Here is a 27,551-nt window from a genome sequence, read left to right as displayed (position 1 = left end):
GGTGGATCGAGAGGCCCGTTGTGCTTGGAAGCCGGAGGGAGGGAGCCCTGGCTTAGAACTTCGGGTTGGGGAGCAGGCAGGATCGAGGGGAAGACGCGCCGGGTGGGGGGGACGAGGGGGAGGCGGCTTCTCCCTCCCTGCGGCCGCCATTTTCCGTCCGGGCAACACAAGATGGCGGCTCCCAGGGCCGGGCTCTGAGCGGGGGCCGGAGGGGGGCGGCAGAGGGGCCCTGCTACGACGGGGAGGAGTAACTGCCCCACGCGGGGTAGTTCCCTCGCAGGGGGAATTGGTGTAGTTTTCCAAAAGGGGGGAAGCAATTAGGGGGCGATTTAGTTTCAGCCTCTCTTCTTTCTACCACAAGAGGAGGGTGTTTGCCCCATAGAGAGGGTGTCTGTACTGGGGGGTTCGGGAGTCGGCGATCTAAACTCGCTTTCACTGAGTGGAGGGTTAGTAAGTTCCTCAGCAAAAGGGGCACGTTTCTTTTTTACATTGCAGCTGCCCCACGTGAAAGAAAACATAGGAAGGTGTTTGCCCCGCCAAGAGTTGCTTTTGGAGGGTGAATATTTTTCAGCATCCCTTTTTTCACAATTACCCCGAAATAGTTTGCCTGCTGCAGCAAGGAAGTGCCTCCAACCTAGTTCCCACGGTGAGAGGTGTGCTAGTAGTGAAAAAAGGAGTAGCAGGGTGTTGCGCCCCATTTAAGGGGGGCCGTTTGAGCCAGTTCTCCTTAAAAAAAAGTGAAGGTGGTATTGCCGGTATACACACTTACCTCAAAGGAGGTAGAGTGCATGTGGTTGGGGGATTGTCTTTTTTTGGCCACCCTTAGCTAAGAGAATTGATAAGAGTTGCCTCTTGCTTTGCTTTTTTAGAGGACTGATTGCTAGAGAGGATACTCGTTTGAGAGTGGGGAGGTGGTTTCTATGGCTGCCGCCTCTCCTATTGTCCCTAGTGGGGGCTCCCCAACAGGTGTCGGGGCCACCCCAGGGCTGTTGCAGCCCCGCTGGAAGCGAGTAGTTGGGTGGTCAGGCCCTGTGCCTCGGCCCCGACATGGGCATAGAGCTGTGGCCATCAAAGAGCTGATTGTGGTCTTCGGAGGGGGCAACGAGGGCATCGTGGATGAGTTGCATGTCTATAACACAGGTAAGGGGGGGGGGTTGGATGGGTTACAGTATCTAGGGTATTACAGGATAAGCGAATCGGCCCCATTTCTATCCAGATTGGATAAGATTGAGTGTAATTAGTCCCAGAGAGTCTTGTGATTCTCCATGCACGTATGAAGCAGGAACTCCGATATTTTGTGTATAGGGAAAGATGTGTGTAACTAATTTATCTTATGAAGTGCCTTTATGATGACCGGTTAAATTTAACTCTGCCCTGTCCCCTAAGCTTCAAATGGGCATACTGGAATGCATGGCAGTAGAAGAGAGCAAAACCCCTTCTATCTCTGCTGAATTTCCTCTAGTATTTTGGGTGGAATAACTAGCATGTGTTTTCTCTGTTAGATGTAATACTTGAAATTTTAGATGAGGAACTTTTTCTTTTATACCTTTGTGTCTGTAGGGGGCTAATGTATAGCAGTGCCTGTTTTTGCATTGTGGGGGAGATTGGAATATCCTATCTTGAAGAGGGGGGCTGAAGCAGGGTATGTTTGTGGGGGAGTTCTCATCTCCTAGTGGCGGAATATCTTAAGAGGATTATCTTGTTGCAGCTACAGGAGTCCCAGGCATCAGTCTCAGTGGCATTGGAAGGGAGAGGTATGTGTTTGTAGGAAAAGAGTAGGCTGGCAAGAGAGAGAGGCAGAGTATGATCCGTCCTAGCTTCAATGAAAGGCAAGCTTCAAACAAATGTCCACCTAAGCATCTGAATTAAAGCATAGCGTGGTGTACTCTGAGGACACATGTGCTCTTGTAATTTCATGTTAACTATGGTGTCTTGGTGGTAGTTGTTCACTTTGCCTGGAAATAGTACATTTTCTCCTCTCTGTGTCTTCTCATCTGTAGTCATGTGGTAGGCGGTGGGGCACTGGTGAAGGAGCTTTTCCTCCCCAAGGGCTTGGCGCGTAAAATTCAACTTTCAAATGCTGCAGCTTTTAACTCCTTGTTGACTGGTTACTTTGCTTTGATACATGGAGCGCAATGATCCTGTGCCCATAAAATGTATTGTGTTTGGGGATCAAATGCTGGAACATTCCATCCTGTAGCTAATTGGGGTGGATCAAAGACCCTTATGCCAGGTGCCAGGACGGGAGGCATTCACCTCTCATACTATCAGTTCTAGTTTGAAGTTGGCAGGAGTAGTTGAGAATTTAGTGGGTTTAAATATTTTCTTGATGCCAGTGGGAGAAGCCACTGTCGGTTGCTCTGTAAGCAAATCCCACCCATAATCTGCTGTGCCTGTTCATTATTGGGAGTTGGGGGGCTCAGGGTGGAGTCTCTTGGCTTCTACAGGCTAAACTGCCTATCAGTGCATTATGATGTGGGTTCCGGTTTCCTTCCAAAATGGGGACGGGGCTCTGGCTTATTCAGGAGTTAGGACATTACAGGGACATTACCAGAAGACTGCAACCTGTGGGAACACACAGTTGTTCCTTAATCTTTTATGGGTGTGGAAAGACAAGGTTCAGTTTACTAGCCCTTGGGTAATGTGCCAGGTAGTGTTTGGGGCATTTAGTTTGCTAGATCTGGGAAGGCAAAAGCAGTGTTGCCAGTGCAAATGTGCAGAGTGATACGGGATTTTATGAACTTCAGAAATAATTTTGAATTAAGAATTTTTATTAGATTGAGGATTGTATTTAATTGGTGGAGAATTCTTGAAAGTAGGCTTCACTGTGGTTTTAAGTTTGAAACCAGTACAAAAGGCTCTTTCCTTTTCTGGATCAGAAGGCCCCAGACCAATTTGTCTTAATTCTAGTTGTATTTTGCACTGTATGGGGCTTCTTGTGTCATGTACTCCATCCCTTTTCTGTGAGTGACATGTGCTTCCTGGCTTGGGAAGCATGATTTTGAGGACATGAGTGAACCAATAGTATAAGTGAAGGCACATTCTGTATCCTGAAAGATGGATTTCTAGTGTACCAACATGCTTGGGAAACCCAAAGCAGGGTGAACTATTACTCAGCAAGAGTATTAAAATCATGGTAAATTACTTTCAACATTCAGAATTTTGAAATTGGTTTCACTTTTCTCATACCAACAAAAATTCAAAGCCAGCCTTTTTGTCTGTTCTATTCCTTGTCTTTCTTTGATATTAGTCCTTGTACTGCTGTGAAAGCAGCCTCTGCAATCAAACAGCAGGAAAGTAGCTTTTTTGGCATCTTACTGGAAGCATTGCCTACTTGCCAAAAAAATGCTTGTGATGAAGAGGCGAGATTGTTGCGGTTCTACCAGGACTCCCAGTGTGATGTTCTAGAGTTAGTTAAGCAGAACGGGGCTGCAAGCTAGGTTGATTCCAAGAATAACTATGCAGGATGAAACAGAGCATGGGGTTTGTCAGCACATACAGGAGGGAGTGTGCCTGCTCCCCCTTTGTGTCAGCCACAGTTTCTGTATTTTCTGTGGCGGGGAGTCTTGCTGCGTAACAGAGCTAGGCAGGAGGGGTGGGTCCCAGCTTCCTGATTGGCAGCTGCCTCATCTCTCTGATTCCCCGATAGGCTGTTTCCTTCTGCTCTTTTTCACTGTAAACACTTCTGGCTTGGCCAAACCTGCTGCTTCCATCAGGACGCAGGGGAAGCCCTGTCCCAAGGCAGTGGGAAATATTGCCAAATCCCTAATTCCCACTGCTGTTGTGGCAAACATTGGGCAATAGTTGTGGGCCACTTGCTCTCGTCTCTTCCCTCTAGAACAGAGTTGTAGGCCTACCACATGCTGTGCTCTCCTCTGTGTTTTTGAGGGATGCAGTTTAGGGCATAATTGGCAGTTGACGGAGCAAAGGAGGGGATTGTTGCAAGAATCGACCACTACAGGGACACAGAGCTGCGAAGGCTCTGCCTTCAAATCACGTGTAGCTTGAGCATCCTTCGCTTGGCAGAGCATCAGATGAGAGAGTGAGGAGAACAACCTAACTGCCCCATCAGAGTATTCCTTCTGAGTGACATTCTGAGGAATTGCCTCAGTGGACCCCAGGTGTATGTATCTGTCAAATTTGGAACTGTCCTCTTGACTTCCTTTGCTTGTCTTTCAGCTACAAACCAGTGGTTCATCCCAGCTGTGCGAGGAGACGTCCCACCTGGTTGTGCTGCCTATGGCTTTGTCTGTGATGGGACTCGTCTCTTGGTGTTTGGAGGGATGGTGGAGTATGGCAAGTACAGCAACGACCTCTATGAATTGCAGGTGAGTGGCTGCAAGGTGCAAGGCTGTTGCTTCCACAGTTCAGGATAGAGAGGATGTGATTCAAAAGCTAAGGCAAGGAGGTCTCTGTGGTGCTGCTGGCACAGTGCCAAGGTGTGTAGTATAGGTCTTGATTTATTTTGTTGGACCACTTGTGTTGTTGCCTGTAGCCACAACTGCATCATGCCACAACTTAGTAGCAGGAGGGGTTTCAAAACTCTGGAAGTCTCTATCTGTGCTCCTTATCTTTCCCCTCAAGTAACCATCCCTATTGCTTTTTTGTTCTTCCATGCTTTAAAAGGAAAAGACTAGTATTGCTATTTTCTTTATTAACCACCCAATTCTTTGTTCTAGGCCAGCCGTTGGGAGTGGAAGAGATTGAAGGCCAAGACTCCCAAGAATGGGCCCCCACCCTGCCCACGCCTTGGCCATAGCTTCTCACTGGTGGGCAACAAGTGCTACCTGTTTGGGGGGCTGGCCAATGACAGTGAAGACCCCAAAAATAACATTCCAAGGTATGTTGGCTGTATATTGGCTTGCCCAGCTTCATGATACAACCACAGTGATCCACGTGCAAGGCCTTTCTGCCACCTTGGACCAGGACTATTTATATTTCCATAAACGAGGCCCATTGAAAGAAGTCACTGTGAGTGTTGTAATGGAGCTCATAATAACACTGGTTTTAAAAGGGAGCAGTGAGGGACTGGATGGTGTCAGTTGTAAACAGGTGAAGAACAGAGCTGTAATGTCTGGCCTTTCACACCTGCCTTTCTCTTCTACAGGTACTTGAATGACCTCTATATCTTGGAGCTGCGTCCAGGCTCTGGTGTGGTAGCGTGGGACATCCCCATCACTTACGGTGTACTGCCTCCCCCAAGGGAGTCCCACACTGCTGTGGTGTACACAGAAAAAGACAACAAGAAATCCAAGCTGGTCATATATGGTGGCATGAGTGGCTGTCGTCTTGGTGATCTTTGGACGCTTGACATCGGTAACAGCAGCTAGATTAGTATTTTGGGGGTTGGGGTGGAATTGGTGGTGCAGGCTTTCAACTTAGGGCAGGTCCTTGGAGCCCCTGGCCAGGATTCTAGACCCAGCCTGGGTGCACAACATCCTGGAGACCAGGATCAAGCAGTGCAGTGACCCCACTGCTGCATCTTTCTCTCTTCAGATACTCTGACATGGAATAAGCCATCCCTGAGCGGGGTGGCGCCGCTCCCTCGCAGCTTGCACTCAGCCACAACCATCGGGAACAAGTAAGCCATGTGCCTGACATGCCTCAGCCTGCTTCCCTATGCCTATTTGAGGTTGTGCTCATCTTTCTCCCTCTTTTTCTGGCAGGATGTATGTATTTGGGGGCTGGGTGCCCCTTGTCATGGATGATGTAAAAGTAGCCACACATGAAAAGGAATGGAAATGCACAAATACTCTGGCTTGCCTCAACCTGGGTATGTGAGGGAATGTGCCATGTCACCTCAAGTATCTCCCTTCTGTAGCTGCCATCCTTTCAACATGTGTGTATATGTCTTTCTCTGCAGATTCTATGGCTTGGGAGCCCATTCTGATGGATACGCTGGAGGATAATATCCCACGGGCACGAGCTGGGCACTGTGCAGTGGCCATCAATACCCGCTTATACATCTGGAGTGGCCGTGATGGCTACCGCAAGGCCTGGAATAACCAGGTTTGCTGCAAGGATCTCTGGTACCTTGAGACAGGTAAGAAGCTTAGGGCAGTGGTAATATTTTAAATTTTCCACTTTCGAGATGGACAGAAATATTGTCTGGTCAAAGCTCTCCTTTGACTGCTGGTGGAGGCATTGCATGTTTTGATTGTTTTCCAGTGTTTGGGGGAAAAAAAAAAAAACCTCATTCCACATAGAAAGTTCACCATGCCAGAAAGAAGGATTTTCGCTAACTTTCTTGTAGGGATGCCAGCTTTCCACAAGCAAAGTATATAAAAATATGGATGTTAAATATGTTTACTAGATCCAATTCTTATCCTAGTTCATGCCATTCTCTTTCCTTACTGCTGTGCCACCACCTATCAAGTTGCTTTGTTCTTTCCCTGTGATGCCTTGTAGGTTTACTGGACAGTGGCAGAAATGAATTCTAAAGAAATTTAATTGGTGGGCAGCTGGAGCTTTGTTGCCCTGTTAGAAAAAGGCAGGCAGGCAGACTGACAGTGGGGGAAAACACAAAGACAACATGGATAAGAAAGGCTAGGGAGAAGATAGCTCTTGAATGCACTGTGTTGGGGACAGCAACTATAAATTTTCTTACCATTTGTAATGGACTCAAGACACTCTACATTTTCACTCCAATGGGCAACACTAATTCGTACTGAGTTGTCTTCAGAAAATGGGTTTAGAGATAAGTGAGTGAAATGATCTGGAATGCTTTTAGAGGCCTCATTCTCTTAGGAGTGCCAGGATGCTGAGTTTCCTTCATAGAAATGGAGTAATCTCGATACCATCTGCTTGTTCTCCCCTCACAGAGAAACCTCCATCGCCTTCACGGGTGCAGCTGGTTCGTGCCAACACCAACTCCCTGGAAGTTAGCTGGGGTTCTGTCCCAACAGCTGACACTTACTTGCTGCAGCTGCAGAAGTATGACATCCCAGCTGCCACCTCACCAGCTGCCAACCCGGTACCCTCAGTGCCTGTCAACCCTCCCAAGAGCCCTGCTCCAGCTGCAGCTGCACCCGCACCTCCTGTACAGCCGCTGGCTCAAATGGGCATCACTCTGCTGCCCCAGACCACAGCTGTTGCCGCCGCTGCCGCTGCCGCCTCCACAACTCCTGCCCCTCCTACCACTACCACCATCCAGGTGCTGCCTACTGTGCCTAGCAGCCCAATGCCAGTGGCAGCTGCTGCTGCTGTCGCCACTCCTCGCCCGCAAGGTAAAGGAAGGAATTGTGCAGTGCTACAGGGAGCATATTTGTACAATCAGAACCCCGTCCTATCATCTGTTAGATTGCAGTTTTGGAACCCTTGCTATGATGGATGTTTGTTCATTCTGTCTTTTAAGAGCTGTGCTTTAGAGGAGGGAGGGAGAGAGAGAGTTAGGTAAGAGCAGGACTGCTTTTGCTTTGCATTCCCAGTTTGGGAGAAAAACTCCCCAAGGTGGTACAACCGAGCCTCAGCTCTTTAAAAAAAGAAAGTACATCTCTTGACATTTGACCAAATGGAGCACGATATGATGATGGTTCATTCCTGTTCTTTGCTATATGGATGTAGGCTTTCAATGAGTTTTCTTTACTGCTGGATTTCATGGGATATTAATAGTTTAAGCAAAATCTATAGTGAAATCCTAGTTTGTATCAGGTCCTTTAAATGAACATTTCCTTATACGGATGTTCTCTGAAGAGTGCCCTTCAGAGCTGGTTTGCCTAGCAGTAACTCCTGTAAGGAAAATATAGGGGCAGGGAGGGAAAGTGCATTAAGCACTGTGCTCTAAGGTCCCCATTATAGAAGATGATTCTCCCATTCCTGCATTGCTTTATCTCTGCTGATAAATCAGTCCATCCGTGGGAGTTGAACAGTTTATCAGCCTGCACTAACTAAATGAGATGGGCTGTTTTACTGCTTTATCTCCAGGGCATGGAGCAAGGAAAAATGCCATCCTGGGGGCTGTGCAATCCTAGTAATGAGCAGTCTGTACTCATGCTCTATGCTTCATGCTGTTGTCCTCTTCCTTGGCAGCTGTCCCAGCTGTTCTGAAAGTCACAGGCCCACAGGCTACCACAGGGGCTCCATTGGTGACAGTGCGTTCAGCAGGGCAGGCTGGAAAGGGCCCAGTGACTGTGACTTCACTGCCTGCTGGGGTGCGCATGGTGGTGCCCACACAGAACACCCAAGGGACGGTGAGTGCTGTCTAGATGAACAGGGACTCGTGTAGAAGGTGGCAGCCTACAGGGACTCCATGACTCTCTTCTTTCTTTCAGGTGATTGGCAGCAGCCCTCAAATGAGTGGCATGGCTGCTCTGGCTGCTGCCGCTGCTGCCACTCAGAAAATCCCACCATCCTCAGCCCCTACTGTGCTGAGTATGCCTGCTGGCACCACCATCGTTAAGACTGTTGCTGTTTCTCCGGGCACAACCACACTACCCACCACAGTCAAAGTAGCCTCTTCTCCAGTCATGGTAAGTATCTGCAGCACATTCACCTGGGGTTGGTTGGTTGGGCCTGGTGGCTGAAGTCCACAACCACTTCCATCTGCAGCCAAGGGCAACATCCTGTTTGTGCTTTGCAAATTGTATCCTAGATTTCTGTTTCCTGAACTGCTCCTTAAAATGGGGGGTGGTACTACATGGTGTCAACCACTTAAGGAACTTTTTGTTGCTGGGCAATAGGGAAATATGAAAGAATACATTGTCTTTTAAGGCATCTTTGCTCTTCTGATATTGACCATGTTTGATAAACAGGTCAGCAACCCAGCAACCCGCATGCTGAAGACAGCAGCTGCCCAGGTTGGCACCTCAGTTTCCTCATCCACCACCAACACACCTACCCGGCCCATCATCACTGTGCACAAGTCGGGCACTGTCACGGTAGCACAGCAGGCCCAAGTGATGACCACTGTGGTGGGTGGCGTGACAAAGACCATCACATTGGTGAAAAGTCCTCTCTCCGTGCCAGGAGGCAGCGCTTTGGTGAGTATCTCATTAGTGCTGTGAGATAGGGGTTTGGAAAGGGAGCTGGAAGCACACTGGATATGCTACCTGAAATACAGATAAACAGGTTTATGGGACTCTGATCACTTTAAGGTTTGAGCTTTGGGAGTTCATGGTAAGCAGATGCATCCCTTTAGTAGCTTCTTTACTGGCCCACCATCTGAACAAAGTTGGCAGCAGAAGGAGAGGGGACTAGGCTTGGCAGTATTGAGGGAAAGCCTGGAATAACCCTTACATATTCTTGGTTTGGCAGATTTCCAACTTGGGTAAAGTGATGTCTGTGGTTCAGACCAAACCAGTGCAGACATCAGCTGTAACAGGACAAGCGTCGACTGGCCCTGTGACCCAGATAATCCAGGTAAGAATTGTGAGAAAGGAGCAGTTGCCAAATGTAGTTGCAGCCCAAAAGCACTTTGTTTTGCTCCGCTGTCCATGTGACTGCCCTCCCTCCAGGTCTGTGGACTGAGGTCAGTTACTAGCTCTCAGCTCACTGATTGACAGGTGGATAAACTGTGGCCCTCCAAATGTTACTGGTCTCCTATTTCCTTTCAGCCCCAGTTAGGGGTCAGGGATGATGGGTACTCTAATATCTGGAAGGCTGCAGGATCAACAGATCCTATAATTCTAGGACCGAGGAATCTGATTTTCTAATCCCACTCCGCACATGCATTGCACATTATGCCACAGTGGCCTGTGTCCTTTGGTCCCCAGAGCTAAGAACAGAACTCAGGTTTCTGCTTTTCTGATCTTCCATTCTTTTGTAGTGTGCTTCTTGTTGAATGCAATAGTTTTGAGACTTCCTGCACATTATTGATTCTTGTTATTTTCTCGGTTCCCTTAGACCAAAGGGCCCCTGCCTGCTGGCACCATCTTGAAGCTGGTGACCTCAGCAGATGGCAAGCCCACCACAATCATCACCAGCTCCCAGGCAGGTGGAACAGGTACCAAGCCCACCATCCTGGGAATCAGCAGTGTCTCTCCGAACACAACGAAGCCTGGCACCACCACCATCATCAAGACCATCCCCATGTCAGCTATTATTACCCAGTCAGGTGCCACAGGTGAGGAGTGGAATGTGACTGAAACAGCACTTGCATACTGCAGACTGAAGTATGGTGGCAGCGTTCTCCAGGGGTTCTAGGGCATTGCTGGAAAGTTCCTTTTTCTGGTTGGCAAGCAGCCTTCCTACCAGAGAATGGAAGAGCTCATTCTCCTATAGTAAATTGTAGAAGTTGCATTGTAGGAACTCTTGTCCATTGATATTCTGGAAGGCCCAGCGTGATAGCCTTTGACTCAGCTGGCTGATGTTCCCTTGGCTGTCTCAAGCCTTTCTGGCTTCTGAATCTAGGGTCTCGGCAGCTCTCATATGAGGCTGGAAGTTTTCATTCTCTTTTCATTTTGTCCTGTCTCAAAAACTAGGCTTCAGGGCTGTCTGTTGGCCCTTTGTTGAGAGGTGCTTTTTTTGTCTGGAGAGTAATAAAGACAGAGCTGCCATTCCACTTCATATAAGTGTGTCATGAAGTTTCAGAGGTGTTTTCCAGCTTCCGTTAAAGCTGGAACACCAGCTTCTTAGGAAGAAGACCAGCTGTTTGTTCTTCATGTGTACTAAACTGAGACTCTCAGACTCACAGCAGTTAACTCCAGCAGCCATCTTAATGACTGCCACAGGGGGCTGCTTCTTAATTTTCACTAGTCTTCACAGGAGAGTGAAGACTCCCTCCAAAATATTAAGTTTACTTGCCTATCACTGTTTCACCACACTACATATTAGTACTGTGTTAAGCAAATTTCCTTTTTTACAGGTTGGGTGCGGGGGTGCGGCTAGCTCAGGGGAGGAAGGGCTGAGAATAACCAACCTTCTTCCACACACCTGTTGAGTTTCTCCGAAACTCTAAAAGGGAAAAAAGCAGGCTGGAGCAATCACTTTGCCTCTGGTAACTTTCCTGAGGAGGAAAATGGCAGGCAACTAAAAGATAAGGTATTTGGGGATATTTTATATTGTGCATTGCTTCTCTCAGAGCACCCATTGCTGCTACCAAAGAACCAGAGGTAGAACACCAATCCCCACACCGTGACCGATGAGAGTGATTGCTATCATTTAGTGTATTTGCAAAATCTAATTTGGCATCTTTTGGAAGGCACTGCAAAAACCATGAGGTGTAGCTGAGAGATACTGAGTGTGGCCCAACATCTCTGCCGTGTTTCGCTTCCAAGCTGTGCTCACCAGTCTTTTCTTCTTCAGTGCTGGCTGCTTCCCCATTCTACACTGGGGAGAAAGGACCCAAACTCAGCAACTGTTCTGGGAGTAGGAAGTGCTCTTGCCTCAGGAATGCATTGTTTCCCTCAGGCTTGGAGGGATAGGGGTGCAGTCAAGGGCAGCCAGAATCCCTAAAAGGGTTCCTGTTTCTTCCAAACTGCTGAAGTACAATTCATACAATGCTACAACAGTTCAGCTATGAGTCATTCAGAAGCCTGCCACCTGATAGCCGGATAAGGTTGTTACAGGAGCTGGGGAAAGCCCCCCACCTGCAGCAGCATCCTCACAGAGCTCTTGTCTGCTAACCAGGAGGGGAACGTTCCCAGAAATAGGGGCTACCCCTCTCTGGAACAGCTAAGAATGGAAATCTTCCATAAGTCCATTTTTTTCTGCCTGCCGTGTGTGGTCAGAATATGGGCCAAAGAACCAGAAGGTGCTGGAGTTGGAAGCAAACGGGATAATTGGGAGCATGCAAGGGCAGTTGAGGTTATATGCATAGTGGAGGAGATCAGAGCCCCTCCTTATGGTTCTAATCTTTTTTTCTCCAGGTGTCACCAGTAGTCCTGGGATCAAGTCTCCCATCACCATCATCACCACAAAAGTGATGACTTCTGGCACTGGCACACCTGCCAAGATCATCACAGCAGTACCCAAGCTGGCCACAGGTCATGGCCAGCAGGGTGTGACACAGGTGAGCCCACTGGGCAAACTGGAAGGCTTTGGGGGTGCAGTTGGTCTACACTGACCCCAGGTCAACTTGAGATCTTAGCCTTTCAAATTTCTGCCGTCACAGGTGGTGCTTAAAGGAGCGCCAGGGCAGCCTGGCACTATCTTGCGAACTGTCCCTATGGGCGGAGTACGGCTTGTCACCCCTGTCACTGTGTCTGCTGTCAAGCCCACTGTCACCACTCTTGTGGTGAAAGGAACAACAGGTAAGCATGTTGACCTGGGGGCAGCAGTAACTGATGAGGTGATTCCATGAATACATTTACATTTGATTAACCCCAGTAGGTTTGGGGGATAGCTTGGATGAGCCTTAGCACCTAATCTTCAGGATAAAAGCTGGCCATATCTTGATCCCAGAATCCCATGCTTGCCACAGAGTGGGCTGCCAACGTCATGTTCTTGTCACTATGTAGATTACTTATCCTACAAATAAGGTCCAACAATTCCCTGCCTAGGACCCAAAGAGCCAGCATGAGGTTGTAGCTAGAGGGCTGGACTGGAACTTACGCGATCCAAGTTCTAGACCCCGTTTGGCCATGAAGCTCCTGGGTGATTTCCTGGGTGATTTTGGGCTAGGCACAGACCCTCAGCCTAACCCTACCTCTCAGCAATGCTTTGAGGATAAAACAGACGGGGGGACATTGTGTAAACTGCCTTGACTATGGTGCAGGAGAAAAAGGTGGCGGCGGCAGCAGCTGCTGCTGATGATGATGATTAACAACAATAACAAGAGACAGGATCATGTCATGTTAAAGGACAGAATGACTTTCTGGGCTGCAGAAGCTGGCAGACTGGGCAGGATCCCAATCCCTGAGTTCTTGCCTTCAGCCTTTCTTTCCTTTTCAGGTGTTACAACCTTGGGCACTGTAACAGGCACCGTTTCAACCAGCCTGGCCGGGACAGGGGGACACAATACCAATGCTTCCCTGGCTACACCCATTACCACCCTAGGCACCATTGCCACCCTTTCCAGCCAGGTCATCAATCCAGCTGCTATCACAGTCTCTGCAGCACAGACCACTCTGACGGCAGCAGGAGGACTGAGCACTCCCACCATCACTATGCAGGTATGGAGTAGGCTGGTCAGGCTCCTGTGCGTGTGTGAACTCTACAGGATTGCCCATCAGCACTAGATTCACACAAACAAAATATTTCTTTCTGCAGCGCATAAGTAATTTATAAAACATGCCGTCACTGGGGTGATACACCTTCCTCTGCCCCACTGTTTATCTTCCCAGTCTTTTTTGGCTATTATCTACCAGATCTTTGAGAGGCACCAGAGATTCAGCTCTTAATTTATGTTCAGTATGCCTAAATCTGCAACTGTAGTCCTGTTACATAATATTACATTTCTGGAATGCTGTAGGACATCTGAACAGACTTGGAAGTTAGCAATTTGTACACCTGAACTAAACTGCTATCCTATTGCATTCCACAAGGATAAGCAAGAAGGAAGGAAGGCAGAGCTCTGTAGCTCTGAGCCCTTTGCAGTGCATGTTAACTTGGTGATTTCACGCAAAGACTTCCCCAGAGTCTCTGTTGCCTCCTATTACAGGCATGCAAACTGATGCTTATGTCCACTTCTTCTCTGGCCAAAAGATTGAACAAATGGGGCCAGGATCCCTGAAAGAGTGCCTTCTCCTTTACCAACCTGTCTGATCCCTAAGGTTTCTGGCTGATATTCTCCTGATGGTTCCTCACAGCCTTCAGGATGATGTCCCTATTTCCATGGAATTCCCTCTCTCAGGAAATCAGGCAGGCACCAATACTGTGCTGTTATCATGATTTGCTAAAGATATCCCAGTTCCTGGAAGCTTTTCTTACTGACTAGCCATGATTCTAATGCTAACTTGTTTGTGATGTCCCTTTATTCTCTTCATTTGGTTTAACTTTGTACCATTCACTGCTCCAGTATCTGCTTGGATGTGGAGCAGTACACAAATACTGTAATTAGATAGATAGTTGCTGCAGGTTTCTCACAATGAAGCGGTAGAACTCTGGACTGTACTGCTTCAGAGTGAAGGTGAGTGGGGGATGGCCATATTTTTGAAAGTTCCCACAGCTAGTGTCCTGACTATGGAAAAATTAGTGCTTCAGGGAAAGGGCTGTGCTAAATCCTTCTTGGTGGCATCTTAGTTTATTACGTTTAAAGAGACTTCCTTTTTCTGTGTGAGGGGCAGTCAAAACTATAGTCTACCAGCTGCAGCATCCAGTAAGGTGGTTCTACAATCTCATTCTGTGTAATGTGCATAAAATGACTCTGCTGGCTTTGTTTGGTTCAGAAGAAATGTCCCTGCTGTAGTGCCCAGCTTGACTGTGTATCTCTTTCCTTCATTGCTTCTAGCCTGTCTCGCAGCCCACTCAAGTCACGCTGATTACGACACCAAGCGGCGTTGAAGCCCAGCCAGTGCATGACCTGCCCGTCTCTATCTTGGCCTCTCCCACCACAGAGCAGCCCACGGCCACCGTCACAATTGCTGAATCGGGGCAGGGAGACCCACAGCAGGGCACTGTCACCCTGGTGTGCTCCAACCCACCCTGTGAAACACATGACACAGGCACCACCAATACAGCCACCACAACAGTCGTGGGCACTTTGGGCGGGCCGGCCCAGTTGCAGTTTGTGTGTGACGGGCAAGAGGGTGGAGGGCTCCAGGCGAATGGGAGAGTGGTGCGGGTCTGCTCCAATCCTCCCTGCGAGATGCACGAGACGGGCACCACTAACACCGCCACCACTGTGAGGAGCGCTGGCCAGAAGGGCTGCTCCAACCCGCCCTGTGAAATGCACGAGACGGGCACTACCAACACCGCCACCACCTCCAAAATGGAGAAGGTCCCCACAGAGCCAGCATGCCAAACTTTCCAGACTAGTGCTACTAGCACCACCATGACAGTGAAGCCCATTGTGGGCATGGGGCAGCTCGTGTGCTCCAACCCACCCTGTGAAACGCACGAGACAGGCACCACCAACACCGCCACCACCGCCACCTCCAACATGGGCCGGGGACAACCCGATGGGGGGCAGAAAGAACCGGCCGACCCGCCGTGCCAAACGCAACAGACTAACACCACCAGTACCACCATGTCGGCCAAAGCGGACATCCCCACTGAGCAGCCGTGTACAGTGCGAAAGGTAAGCTTGATGCCAGCTCCTGGCATGCCCAGTGTTGCCTCCAGCAGCTCCACATTACCAGCCAGTGAAAGACTACCCATCCCGCGAAGCCTCCGGTGCGAGTCCCATCACACCCACACCACCAACACAGCTACCACGGCTCGGTGTCTCATGGGCCGAGGGCAGCCTGATGGTGAGTGGGCAGGATCTGCCAACTCCCTGTGCCAAACACAGCAGACCAGTTCCACCAGCACCACCATGTCGGCCAAAGCTGATGTGCCTACAAAGCAGCCATGCGCAGTGCAGGCGGTGTCGCCAGAGTCGGTTCCAAGCCCGGCCCAGCTGAGCACACCGTGCGTTTCCCGCAGTACGGACACCAAGGAAAGTATCCCTCGGGTGTGCTCCAACCCGCCTTGCGAGACTCATGAAACAGGTACCACAAACACTGCTACGGTGGCTGCTTCAAACATGGGTGCCACCCAGCAGGTTTGCTCCAACCCACCTTGTGAGACTCACGAGACGGGCACCACCAACACAGCCACCACGGCCTCCTCCAGCATGGGGACGGGGCAGCAAGTGTGCTCCAACCCGCCCTGTGAGACTCATGAGACGGGCACCACGAACACGGCCACCACCACCACATCAAACATGGGTGCTGGGCAGGGTGAAGGTGCCCAGCAAGCCCCTGTTGCTCCCCCCTGTGACACGCAGCAGACAAGCTGCACCAGCACCACCATGACCCCCGGTGTTGGAGGCAATGGCATCCAGCTTTCCAGCTCAGCTCCTGCACTAGCCGGGGACTCTGAATCAGGAAATGTTTCTGAGGGAGAGACTCCAGGCACTGATGGATCGCCGCCACGGAGCCCTCCTGCCAAGGTGTGCTCCAATCCTCCTTGCGAGACGCACGAGACGGGAACAACTCATACAGCCACCACTGTTACCTCCTCAATGGGGTCCAACCAAGGTAAGCACAGGCATGGGGAGAAGTCATTAAAGGTGTTCTTCCTGTCTCTCTTAGGCCAATGGTGGGGGTGGGGGTAAAAGGCAGACCTTTTTACTTCTTACTCCCAGCATTCCTCACCACTGGCTATGCTGGCAGGAGCTTCTGGGAGTTGAAGTGCAGAACATGCGGAGGCCTATCTTATGCCCATTCCTGTTGTTGGGGGCCATCAGGAGTTCCTGGGGTGGGTTTAGTAATGAAGAATCAGCTTGCTTGAATTCCAGCTTGTTTGCAATTACCTGCAGCTGCACACTGTAGAAGAGCGGTAAGTGCTGGGCATGCTTTAGGGCACACAGTTCACATGGGATGTTGGTGTGGCCTGGTTGATACCCTGCATGTACTCTGTGCACCCTGGAATGCTCCCCAGATCCTCTGCAGTATTACCTGGGCTTTTTCTTTGGCACCCTGGCGCTCCTCAGCAATCAAATTGATAATGGAAAGGCTAGGAAATTGGAACCATTGCATAAGTCAAAACTCAGCCTCAGAATAGGCCACTTTTGCAGTGAGAGTCATGAAATAAAAAGTCTTATGGTTCCTAGAAGTGTTATTTAGAAAGTATCCATCTAGGAACATGAGGATGAGATGAATGATGGCAGGCAGGCTGCTCCAAAAACTCCTGACCCCCACCACTGATCTTCCCCTGAAAAGTGAAACCACAGGCTAATGCTGGTGGCCAACAGGCACACACACACTGCCTTGGGCAAATGGCTTGTGTAACCTGAGTAGCGCACTCCAGAATCTCCTGCAGCATGTAGGGCATCCTTTGCAGACAAGATCAAGCAAAATGGTTTCTCAGGATTAGCTTGTCAGTAAAACTCGACTTGAGGACAGGTCTCCCTGGCAAACTGAAGAGGCAAAGGGAATGGACACCCAGAACTCTTGTTGCTTTTAGCCATGTGTTTATTGCATAACTAAATTCCTCTTTGCAGATCAGCCACCTGCTACCAATGGACAGCAGGGGGAGTCGGAGACAACTGTGAGTGAGAGTGCAGCTGCAGCCGCCAGCAGCCCCAGTGCAGTGACAACCACTGTTCCCTCCACCCAGACCAGGGCCGTCACCACCGTTACGCAGTCGACACCTCCACCGGGGCCCTCTGTGCCGGTGAGGACCATGAAGTGGGATCTGGGCCTGGGATAAACTTGTTCTTGTAACCACATCTGCTGGGAGTCTTGGCTTGCAGGGCATAGAGCGGGCTTGGAGGAGTCTTCAGCACTGACAAGAAGGCCCTCATTTGAAGACATGCCACTGATAATGTCTTCTCAGTGAGAAATCAGCCTTTGGCTCCTGCCCAAATTGGTTATGTCATCACCTGCTACTACTTCAGACACAGCAAGAGAGGTGGAGAAAGGGATTTTTGTTTTACTGCTGATGATGGCTGCTGGAGGGCACAGCAGCTGAGTGCAGTCTTGTCCTTGGATCTGCCATGCATCTCCCCTCCCAGATCTGTTCCCTAAATGCCAGGTTTGTCCTTATGCACTCTCTTGACAGCTATAGAGCTATAAGTTCTAAAGCCCAGAGGAAGTGAATGTGGATGGTGACGGAGTTGTGAAAAACCTACTCTTTTTATATTTTCAGAGGTTTTGCATCTTGCATACAGAGCTGTGTGCAAATGTTACTTTTTAAAATTTCCATATTGAGCAACCAACATCTCACAACACTTCATTTCAGTGTCTTGTTGTTGTTAGTCATGAAGTCGTGTCCAACCTATCATGACCCCATGGACAACATTCCTCCAGGCCTTCCTGTCTTCCACCATCCCCCGGAGTCCACTTAAGCTCACACCAACTGCCTCAGTGACTCCATCTAGCCACCTCATCCTCTGCCGTCCCCTTCTTCTTTTGCCATCTACTGTTCCCAGCATTAGGCTCTTCTCCAGGGAGTCCTTCCTTCTCATTAGGTGGCCAAAGTATTTGAGTTTCATCTTCAGTATCTTGCCTTCTGAAGAGCAGTCAGGGTTGATCATTTCTAGGACTGACCAGTTTGATCGCCTTGCTGTCCAAGGCACTCACAGGAGTCTCCTCCAGCACCACAATTCAAAGGCCTCAGTCCTTCGGTGCTCAGCCTTCCTTATGGTCCAGCTTTCACAGCCATACATTGCAACTGGGAAAACCATAGCCTTGACTACATGCACTTTTGTTGGCAGGGTGATGTCTCTGCTTTTTAGTATGCTGTCTAGATTTGCCATAGCTTTCCTCCCAAGGAGCAAGCGTCTTTTAATTTCTTGGCTGCAGTCCCTAACTGCAGTGATCTTGGAGCCCAGGAAAATAAAATCTGTCACTACCTCCATTTCTTCCCCATCTATTTGCCAGGAAGTGAGAGGACCGGATGCCATGATCTTAGTTTTCTTAATGTTGAGTTTCATGCCAACTTTTGCACTCTCTTCCTTCACCCACATCAAGAGGCTCTTTAGTTCCTCTTCACTTTCTGCCATTAGAGTGGTATCATCTGCGTATCTGAGGTTGTTGATATTTCTCCCAGCAATCTTAATTTCAACTGGTGATTAATCTAGTCCCGCCTTTCTCATGATGTGCTCTGCATATAAGTTAAATAGGCAGGGCGACAGCGTACATCCTTGCCGAACTCCTTTCTCAATTTTGAACCAATCAGTGGTTTCATGTCCAGTTCTCACTGTTGCTTCTTGACCTGCGTATAGGCTTCTCAAGAGACAAATAAGATGGTCTGGTACTCCCATCTCTTTAAGAACTTGCCACAATTTGTTGTGATCCACACAATCAAAGGCTTTAGCATAATCAGTGAAGCAGAAGTAGTTGTTTTTCTGGAACTTCCTAGCTTTCTCTGTGATCCAGCATATGTTGGCAATTTGATCTCTAGTTCCTCTCCCTCTTCAAAATCCTGCCTGTACTTCTGGTAGTTCTCAGTCCACATACTGCTGGAGCCTAGCTTGTAGGATTTTGAGTGTAACTCTGCTAGCATGTGAAATGAGTGCAATGGTGTGGTAGTTTTAACTATCTTTGGCATTGTCCTTCTTTGGGATCAGAATGTAAACGGACCTTTTCCAATCCTGTGGCCACTGTTGAGTTTTCTGAATTTGCTGGCATATTGAGTGTAGCACTTTTACTGCATCATCTTTTAAGATTTTGAATAGCTCAGCTGGAATACTGTCACCTCCACTAGCTTTGTTGTTGCTCAGACTTCCTAAGGCCTATTTGACTTCACATTCCGGGATGTCTGGCTCGAGGTTAGTGACCGCCCCATCATGGTTATCAGGGACGTTAAGCTGTTTCTTGTATAGGTCCTCTGTGTAATCTTGCCACCTCTTCTTAATTTCTTCTGCCTCTGTTAGGTCCCTGCCATTTTGGTCCTTTATCATGCCCATCTTTGCATGAAACATTCCCTTCATATCTCCAATTTTCTTGAAGAGATCTCTGGTCCTCCCTATTCTATTGTTTTCTTCTATTTCTTTGCACTGTTCATTTAAAAAGGCATTCTTATCTCTTCTGGCTATTCGCTGGAATTCTGAATTCAGTTGGGTGTATCTTTCTCCCTTGCCTTTCGCTTCCCTTCCTCAGCTATTTGTAAAGCTTCCTCAGACAGCCATTTTGCTTTCTTGCATTTCTTTTTCTTTGGGATGGTTTTAGCTGCTACCTCTTATACAATGTTGCAAACCTCCATCCAAAGTTCTTCAGGCACTCTGTCTATCAGATCTAATTCCTTAAATCTGTTTGTCACCTCCACTGTATATTCATCAGGAATATGATTTAGGTCATACCCGAGTGGCCTAGTGCTTTTCCCTACTTTCTTCAATTTAAGCCTAAATTTTGCAACCAGAAGCTCATGATCTGAGCCACAGTCAGCTCCTGGTCTAGTTTTTACTGACTGTATAGAGCTTCTCCATCTGTGGCTGCAGAGCACATAGTCAATCTGATTTCTGTGTTGATCATCTGATGATGTCCATGTGTAGAGTCGTCTCCTGGGTTGTTGGAAAAGAGTATTTGCTATGACCATCGTATTCTCTTGACAAAATTCTACAACAGCCTGTGCCCTGCTTCATTTTGTACTCCAAGGCCAAACTTGTCTGTTATTTCGGTTATCTTTTGGCTTCCTACTTTAGCATTCCAATCCCCCATGATGATAAGGGCATAATTTTTTGGTGTTAATCTAGAAGGTGTTGTAGGCCTTCATAGAACTGGTCAACTTCAGCCTCTTCAGCACTGGTGGTTGGGGCATAGACTTGGACTATTGTGACATTGAATGGTTTGCCTTGGATTCGAACTGAGATCATTCTGTCATTTTGGAGATGATATCCCAGTACTGCTTTTCCTACTCTTTTATTGACTATGAAGGCTACTCCATTTCTTCTGAGGGATTCTTGCCCGCAGTAGTATACCTGATGGTCATCTGAATTAAATTCACCCATTCCTGTCCATTTTAGTTCACTGATTCCTAAGATGTCAATGTTCAGTCTTGTCGTCTCTTGTTTGACCACATCCAGCTTGCCTTGCTTCATGGATTTTACATTCCAGGTTCCTATGGAGTATAGATCTTTGCAGCACTGGACTTTTCTTTCACCACCAGACACATCCGCAACTGAGTGTCCTTTCAGCTTTGACCCAGTTGCTTCATTCTTTCTGGTGCTACTAGTACTAGCCCTTCGCTCTTCCCCAGTAGCATATTGGACACCTTCCAACCTGAGGGGCTCATCTTCCAGCGTCATATCTTTTTGCCTTTTGGTACTGTCCATGGGGTTTTCATGGCAAAGATACTGGAGTGGGTTGCCATTTCCTTCTCCAGTGGATCACATTTTTTCAGAGCTCTCTGCTATGACCTGTCCATCTTGAGTGGCCCTGCACAGCATAGCTCATAGATTCATTGAGCTACGCAGGCCCCTTCGCCAAGAGAAAGCAGTGATCCATGAGGGATTTCAATGTCTGTCTTGTGGTAATTTCTACTTCTAAAGGGTACCAACGTTGCTAGAAAAAAAGATAATAAGGAAGACATATTGTAGGAAGAAGAGAAAGAGAGATGTTAACTGACAGTGAAAGGGAAACCTGTCTGGAGCATGATATTTTGAGCACGCTTGAGTAGGCTGCATTCCCAGGAACATTTTGTTGGCCTTGTCAGCTGGCAGAGCTTTGGGCTGGATATAGCTTCCTTTTGATTTAGCAGGTGTGATTCTAGGTCATAGTCAAAGTTTCCCCAAAGCTGTGAGCAAACCATACTATTCAGAGCACCCTCAGTAAGGAGTTCTATGTTGCAGGATTAGGTAGTCCTTGTTCTCTAGGCATCACCCCTCCAGCATCACCCCCCGCCCCAAGGTCTTCTCATGCCACCTTCTTCTCTTGCAGAGCATCTCTTCATTGGCGGACACACCTGCAGAGGAAGCTGCTCCCTCGACTGAGACGCCAGCTACCACCAGTGTGGAGGCCCTACCAGGACCTCCTGAGGCCCTGCGGCCCTCTCCAGAGACACAGGTGCCAGCAGCCGAGCCCCAGGAGCAAGCCCAGGCTCCCATAGCTGGTCCTGTGCCCACGGAAGCCCCGGCAGCTGAAGCTGTTCCTCAGCTAGAGCTTGCTGCCCCTGTGGAGGAGGCGCCAGCAGCACAAGCAGCCCCTGCTCAGGAACCCGTGGCGATGGTGGTGCTGCCCCAGGCCACCCCTACAGCCCCCCCACCCTCAGAAGTCGAGCAGCTGGCCTTGCCACAAGAGCTGATGGCCGAGAGCCAGCCAGGCACCACCACGCTCATGGTGACGGGGTTGACGCCGGAGGAGCTGGCAGTGACGGCTGCTGCAGAGGCTGCTGCCCAAGCTGCTGCCACCGAAGAGGCGCAAGCCCTTGCTATACAGGCAGTCCTGCAAGCGGCTCAGCAGGCTGTCATGGGTGAGTCTGGCTCTGCGTCTTCGCTTTGCCTCTGCTGGGCCTGAGTGGTTGGCCCACAGTGTTCCCCTACCAAACTGGGGCAAGGCCTTGTACTGGCTCAGTGGAGCTCTGTGCATCCTGCCTGTGACAGTCACACCTTAATGTTGATCTCTGCTGTCCTCCACAGGTCCTGGAGAGGCCATGGACACATCCGAGGCAGTGGCGGCACAAGCTGAACTAGGTCACTTGGGCTCAGAGGGCCCAGAGACCCAGGCCACCACCATCCCCATAGTGCTCACCCAGCAAGAGCTGGCTGCCCTTGTGCAGCAGCAGCAGCAGCTCCAGGAGGCTCAGGCGGCGGCAGCTGCAGCAGCAGCAGCAGCAGCAGCTCAGCAGCATCAGCCTCAGCACACGCTGCCTTCCCATCTGCCCACGGAAGCCCTGGCTCCTGCTGACAGCCTCAACGACCCAGCCAGTGAGAGCAACGGCCTCAATGAACTGGCCAGTGCAGTCACCAGCACAGTTGGGCTACTACCTCCTACGCCCACGGAGAGTAAGTAGCAGAGCAGAATGCTTGGGCTAAGTTGGCCTGCTGCCCATGGTCTTGGTCACTTCTGAGAAGTGTGTTCCATCCTAGGCAAGGGCTTACATTGAGACCTTCCACCTGCCAGTGGAGGAGGGTGTCCAGAAGATGCTCATCTCACTAGCTCCATAGGCAAAGCTGTACAGAGCCACCTGCTGCTGGCCAAGGATGAGGGTTGCTGTTTGGCTTGTGTGGCTTCATGCCTAGATGGTCTTTGAGGTAGCTCCTGCTCTTTGGATTGTGTGACATGCAGGACTTCTGGTAAAGGCGTGGACAGGTTCTGGGGCCTGGGTTTCCTATCAGGCTTTAGGCATGGTAGGATGTCTTGGGGAGCAAGTGATTAGGATTTGCATGCCCCTGTTACTTTCATCCCTGAAAGTGCTCTTCCTGTTCCAGGTCTTGGTCTTGCTCCATCTAATACTTTTGTGGCTCCACAACCGGTGGTGGTGGCCAGCCCAGCAAAATTGCAGGCAGCGGCTGCTCTGACAGAAGTTGCTAATGGGATTGAGCCAGCTCCTGTGGTAAGCTTCAGGAGGTCTCAAGTGGGGAGGCACAAGCTGGCAGCCTCTCTGAATACAGCTCACTCTGTGTTCTTCCTCCCTATCTAGAAACCGGAGCCTCCTGCCCAGCCCCCAAAGGTGGTTGTGAAGAAGGAAAACCAGTGGTTTGATGTGGGTGTTGTCAAGGCAACCAACATGATGGTGACGCACTACTTCCTGCCTCCCGATGATGCACCTGCCACAGAAGTGAGTGACCTTGACATATTTTTCTCCCTTTCAGTGGCACTCTCATTCTGAGGATCCAAACCTTGGCTACCACATATGCCTCCGGTTCTCTGTCCCTGTGGCCACTGCATTGGTCCCCAAATCCATTTTACTGTAACTTGTTCCTTGCAGGATGACTCAGGCACTATACCAGATTATTCGCAACTCAAGAAGCAGGAGCTACAGCCCGGTACAGCTTATAAATTTCGAGTGGCAGGCATCAACGCCTGTGGCCGGGGTCCTTTCAGTGAAATCTCGGCATTCAAAACCTGCCTGCCTGGCTTCCCTGGAGCACCCTGCGCCATCAAAATCAGTAAGGTCAGTGCTCTTGCACTGGGCCGGTGCACTGGTGGCCTGGCTCCCTCTTCTGACTTAGCTGTAGTGAGCCAACTGTCCCCTGTCTCAAGCTTTCTTTGGATGTTTACTTCTCAGAGCCCAGATGGAGCGCATCTCACTTGGGAGCCACCTTCTGTCACCTCTGGGAAGATCACAGAGTACTCTGTGTACCTGGCCATCCAGAGTGCCCAGGCAGGCGAGCCAAAGAGCGCAGCCCCTGCCCAACTGGCCTTCATGCGGGTTTACTGCGGGCCCAGCCCCTCGTGCCTGGTGCAGTCAGCTAGTCTCTCCAATGCCCACATAGACTACACCACCAAGCCTGCCATCATTTTCCGCATTGCTGCCCGCAACGAGAAGGGCTATGGCCCTGCCACACAAGTCCGGTGGTTGCAAGGTGAGTGGCTGCTGTGATGGGAACTGGGAAAGAAGGGAGGTCCAGAAGTAGCCCCTCTGGCGTAGCCTCTTTCCTAGTAAAGAGAGTACATCCTTTAAATCTGGGGTGGATGGCAAGTAAGAAGCCATATATACACCACTGAATTTCAGATTTTGGGACTATCAGGGAAATAAACTATACATATATAATTTGTTTTCAGGACTCAGGTTGGATAGTCTTCCTGTGGTCCTAAAGGTTCTTAAGTGAGGGATGGGGAATTGCACAAGGGAGGGATGCATGCAGAAGATCTTTCATGTTGAGGCAGGCAAGTCTGGGAAGACGGAGCTTGTGCAAAATTTGAAACTGCCTTCACTTGGTAACTGCCAGTGTGACTGTCAGATGTCCCCTCTGAACCCCTAAGGATGAGGGTTTGTTTGTGGTAAAGGTACCAGTGTTGATCCCTGGCATCTCCTGTTTATAAAAGGATAGGGGAGGCCTCTTGTTGGAAATCCTGCCAGTCAAGAGTAGGCAGTACTGTACTAGATGAAGAAATAGTCTGATCTGGAGCTGCCTGTGGTTCTGTCGATAGCATTTGGTGCTTTATCATATGTTACACTGTGGCACAAGTTGCTACTGCACTGGTGGAACTGAGGCCCAGAACAGTCATCAGGCAGGCACAGCTTTGGATCATGAGAGAAAATCCTGGTGCTACCCGTAGTGCACAGGCCCAGGTCCTCCTGCAGGCCAGCCTGCTCAACATCCTTCCCAGTTGCAAGTCCCCACCCTTCACTTAGTACCTTCTCTGACCACAACAAGCCTGGATCCAGGAAACAAATTGTGAAGGATTACTTGGTCCATAGTGTAAACTGGTAGCTATCAGGTATGTTTTTAGGATTTCCAACTGGAAGACCACAGGTCTACATTAGCTTGCAAAATAATTTCATTTTTGCCCAGTTCCACTTGTAAATAAAACAGTCAACATCTGTGTGATTTCTTCCACACTGACATTGCTTGTTGCTTTTAGTTTTGTTCATTGTCTTGTATAAACCAGAGCTCACACTTTCTAACTATAAAAAGGCTGTCCTCTTAGAATAGTCCACCTGGTTACAGTGCATGGCCAGCTGTGAAATAGTGTCAGTGTAACTCATGAGCCAGTCTCTGAAGAATAGCATGGGCCCCTGAAAGTATTGGTAATGGTGGCTGTTATTTCATCTCTGTTTGGTGTGTGCAAGTTTGTGTGCTGTAATTCTGCATTGAAGCTTGATGCAGGGCTGGGTGTGAAAGGGAGCCTCTTTGGAACGGGACTAGCACTGCCAGTGCAATCAATGCGCCTTTCTCTTTGCAGAGTCAAGTAAGGATGGTTCCATGATAAAACCAGCCAACAAGCGGCCACTTTCTTCTCCTGACCTGTAAGTATCTCGCAGCAGCTTTCTGGAGCCTGCAGTGATGCTGCATTTGTTTTCAGGGAGGAGGGATGTGGATGGGAAGGGGCCAGTCAGGTCCCCTGCCAGTTGGAATGTTTCTCTTGGCCCCCAGAGCATTTCTGTCCTTGGAGCTGTTCTGCCGAAGCAGTCTGGGAGAGTGAAAACATATTCTTGAGAGTAGATGCCCCTGAACCTAAATGTTTGGGCTAAGCATGATCTGACCCAAGAGGGCAACGCACCAGAAGATCTTGTGCTGAAACGTTCACTTCAATAGGACTTGTATTTCAGGTTTAAGTAAGAGAGCGCTTGCCATGTGGCTTTTCCTTCACATATACCAAGTTGTCTTGGATTGGTCCTGAATCTATAGACTGGCTCCTTGACCACATCTCTATGCCTAAGGGACCCTTATTCATTGTTTTTATATCAAGAGTAGCCCTCTCTCATGAGCCAGCAAATTGGGCGTTGCAGTAACTCCAGCAAACTCAGAGGTTCCAAAATGTGCTTTGAAGAGTGCTGAAGCTGTAGCAGCTGAGGAAACTGAGTTGCCAGCTTGATGTTGCTGATACAAATGGGGCTTCCAGCATGTGTGGCAGGGCTTGAGTGGAGAAGAAACAAGTGCTGTTCCCCATAGGGAAAGGAGCCTCCTGATGAAACAGAAGTTTGGCCCTCACTGTTTCTCCTTTCCTTCTCCAGGAAAACCGCTCCAAAGAAGCCCAAAGCAGATGGGCAGTGAAGGGCATCCCAAGCTGTCCCCTCTTCCTGCCTGCTCCACAGCCTCCGCCTGAACCCCCGGCCGGCCAGCCGCCCCTGTGTGTGGAGGAAGATGGAACTGCCGAAAGCACATTTCATACACTGCGGGGCTGGACTATTGGGGCAGGGGGGAGAAGAGATACATAGGCTCACTGAGCGAGCCCCAAGCAGGGGGCCATCACTGCGCCACTGTGCCCCAGCCTAGGAAGGGGGAAGAAGGAACAGAGTTCCTCCCCCACCCCCTGCTGCCACCCCATTGACATGGACACTGATGTTAGGGGTGGGTTTGGAGGGGGGAAGTGTTGTTGGGGGGAGGGGGGCTGTTGGGTTTTTTACAAGTTGCAGTTACAGGAATGAAGTTCTTTTGTATTCCCCAGCATCCTGTGTGTTGGCGGTGGGAGACCCGTTCTCCCTGCCTCCAGTTCTTGCCTCTGTACAGACCCTCTCCCTCAGTTTAGTTTTTAGTGTCTGCGTTGGTAAAGGAGAGGAGTCTCTGCTGTTTGGGGGAGGGGGAAATCTGATGTGGTTGGACCACAGATGCATCTAACTTTGAACTTTTGAGGGGGGGGGTGCAGCTCATTCTACAGCAGCTGTTCTAATGCTCAGCCCAGGGTATTTGTGGCTTCAACCCACCCCCTTTCCCTATACATGCAGCACCCCCCTTTGCAGCACAAACTGGTATTTCCCTCTGGTCTTCCCCTCTAAGCCACAAGGTGGCATGCTCTAGGCAAATGTCTTGCCATTCTCCTCCATTGTTTTGTATTAAAAATTAGGAAAATGTTTTAAAAAATTGTTTTGGCAGGGTAGCCTGATCCAGTGGGTCAAGGCTATAGGTTAGGAGCAAGGCTGCAGGACATTTTTGACTTGTTGAAATTGACCTCTCCCTCTGTCTTGGGGCATGAATTTCTCCTAGGTTTCTCCTGGAGGAATATGTAGTTTCCCTCTATCCCACTCTGGCTGCCTCTCTGGACATTCCACAGAAGGGAGGGGAGAAGAGCAGCCAGTGCTTATTCTTCGGTCTTGGTAGGGGGTGGTCTATATAATGTAGAGTGAGCACCCCCCAGGTGTGCACTGATGGCTGTGTCCTACCTCTCCATTGTCAAGGAGAGTGACAGACAAAGCAGCCCCCCTTACAAAACAAAACCCCCAGGAGCAGACCCCTCTCCTTAACTTGCTCTGTGCCCTGGTCTTTTGTATTATAGTGTATTTCGCTGTGTCTACCTTTCCTGTTCAGACCCTAAGAGTCCTATTGCTCTCCTATATCTTACCCAAATTATTTTCCATTGAGACAGGAACAGCCCTCATAGGAGTTTCCCATGACTCTCCAACCCTCCCTCCCCCCAGTGCTGCGTATCTGTTTTTGTGCTATTTTGAACAATTAAAGACTTTTTTTTTTTTTTTTGGAAACA

The 27,551-nt window shown here is 49.4% G+C and overlaps 1 protein-coding gene across 2 annotated transcripts; it reads left to right on the top strand.

Annotated features, from left to right (window-relative positions):
• The first annotated feature begins 134 nt into the window (after window positions 1-134).
• On the top strand, window positions 135-27,551 carry HCFC1 (host cell factor C1). Of its 2 annotated transcripts, none has more exons than XM_044443449.1 (26): window positions 135-1,140; window positions 4,180-4,328; window positions 4,680-4,840; window positions 5,108-5,316; window positions 5,497-5,581; window positions 5,667-5,773; window positions 5,864-6,043; window positions 6,822-7,226; window positions 8,029-8,189; window positions 8,271-8,468; window positions 8,751-8,978; window positions 9,253-9,357; window positions 9,841-10,060; window positions 11,805-11,947; window positions 12,026-12,188; window positions 12,829-13,049; window positions 14,327-16,058; window positions 17,024-17,196; window positions 21,402-21,933; window positions 22,100-22,465; window positions 22,892-23,016; window positions 23,104-23,241; window positions 23,392-23,577; window positions 23,692-23,989; window positions 25,314-25,377; window positions 26,086-27,551. In XM_044443449.1, the coding sequence occupies exons 1-26, from the start codon at window positions 921-923 to the stop codon at window positions 26,123-26,125; spliced, it is 6,609 nt and encodes a 2,202-aa protein (XP_044299384.1). In that variant the 5' UTR covers window positions 135-920; the 3' UTR covers window positions 26,126-27,551. The 2 variants fall into 2 exon arrangements, with proteins under 2 accessions (XP_044299384.1, XP_044299386.1); XM_044443451.1 differs by having other exon boundaries at window positions 136-1,140; window positions 12,050-12,188.

The sequence above is a fragment of the Varanus komodoensis genome, unplaced genomic scaffold (assembly GCF_004798865.1).
Source record: "Varanus komodoensis strain SLA01 unplaced genomic scaffold, ASM479886v1 scaffold42, whole genome shotgun sequence".
In the NCBI taxonomy this organism is placed as follows: domain Eukaryota; kingdom Metazoa; phylum Chordata; class Lepidosauria; order Squamata; family Varanidae; genus Varanus; species Varanus komodoensis.
Note: the sequence above shows the minus strand (reverse complement) of the source record. Positions and strands in the feature narration are given on the sequence as shown.

What these genes read in the sequence shown, in the direction of transcription:
- HCFC1 (XM_044443449.1), top strand. Translation starts at nt 921, where the DNA reads ATGGCTGCCGCCTCTCCTATTGTCCCTAGTGGGGGCTCCCCAACAGGT. An exon ending in GCCACAACCATCGGGAACAA is followed by an intron (nt 5,582 to 5,666) that starts GTAAGCCATGTG and finishes TTTTTCTGGCAG; the next exon opens with GATGTATGTATTTGGGGGCT. An exon ending in GGCTCAGCAGGCTGTCATGG is followed by an intron (nt 21,934 to 22,099) that starts GTGAGTCTGGCT and finishes TGTCCTCCACAG; the next exon opens with GTCCTGGAGAGGCCATGGAC.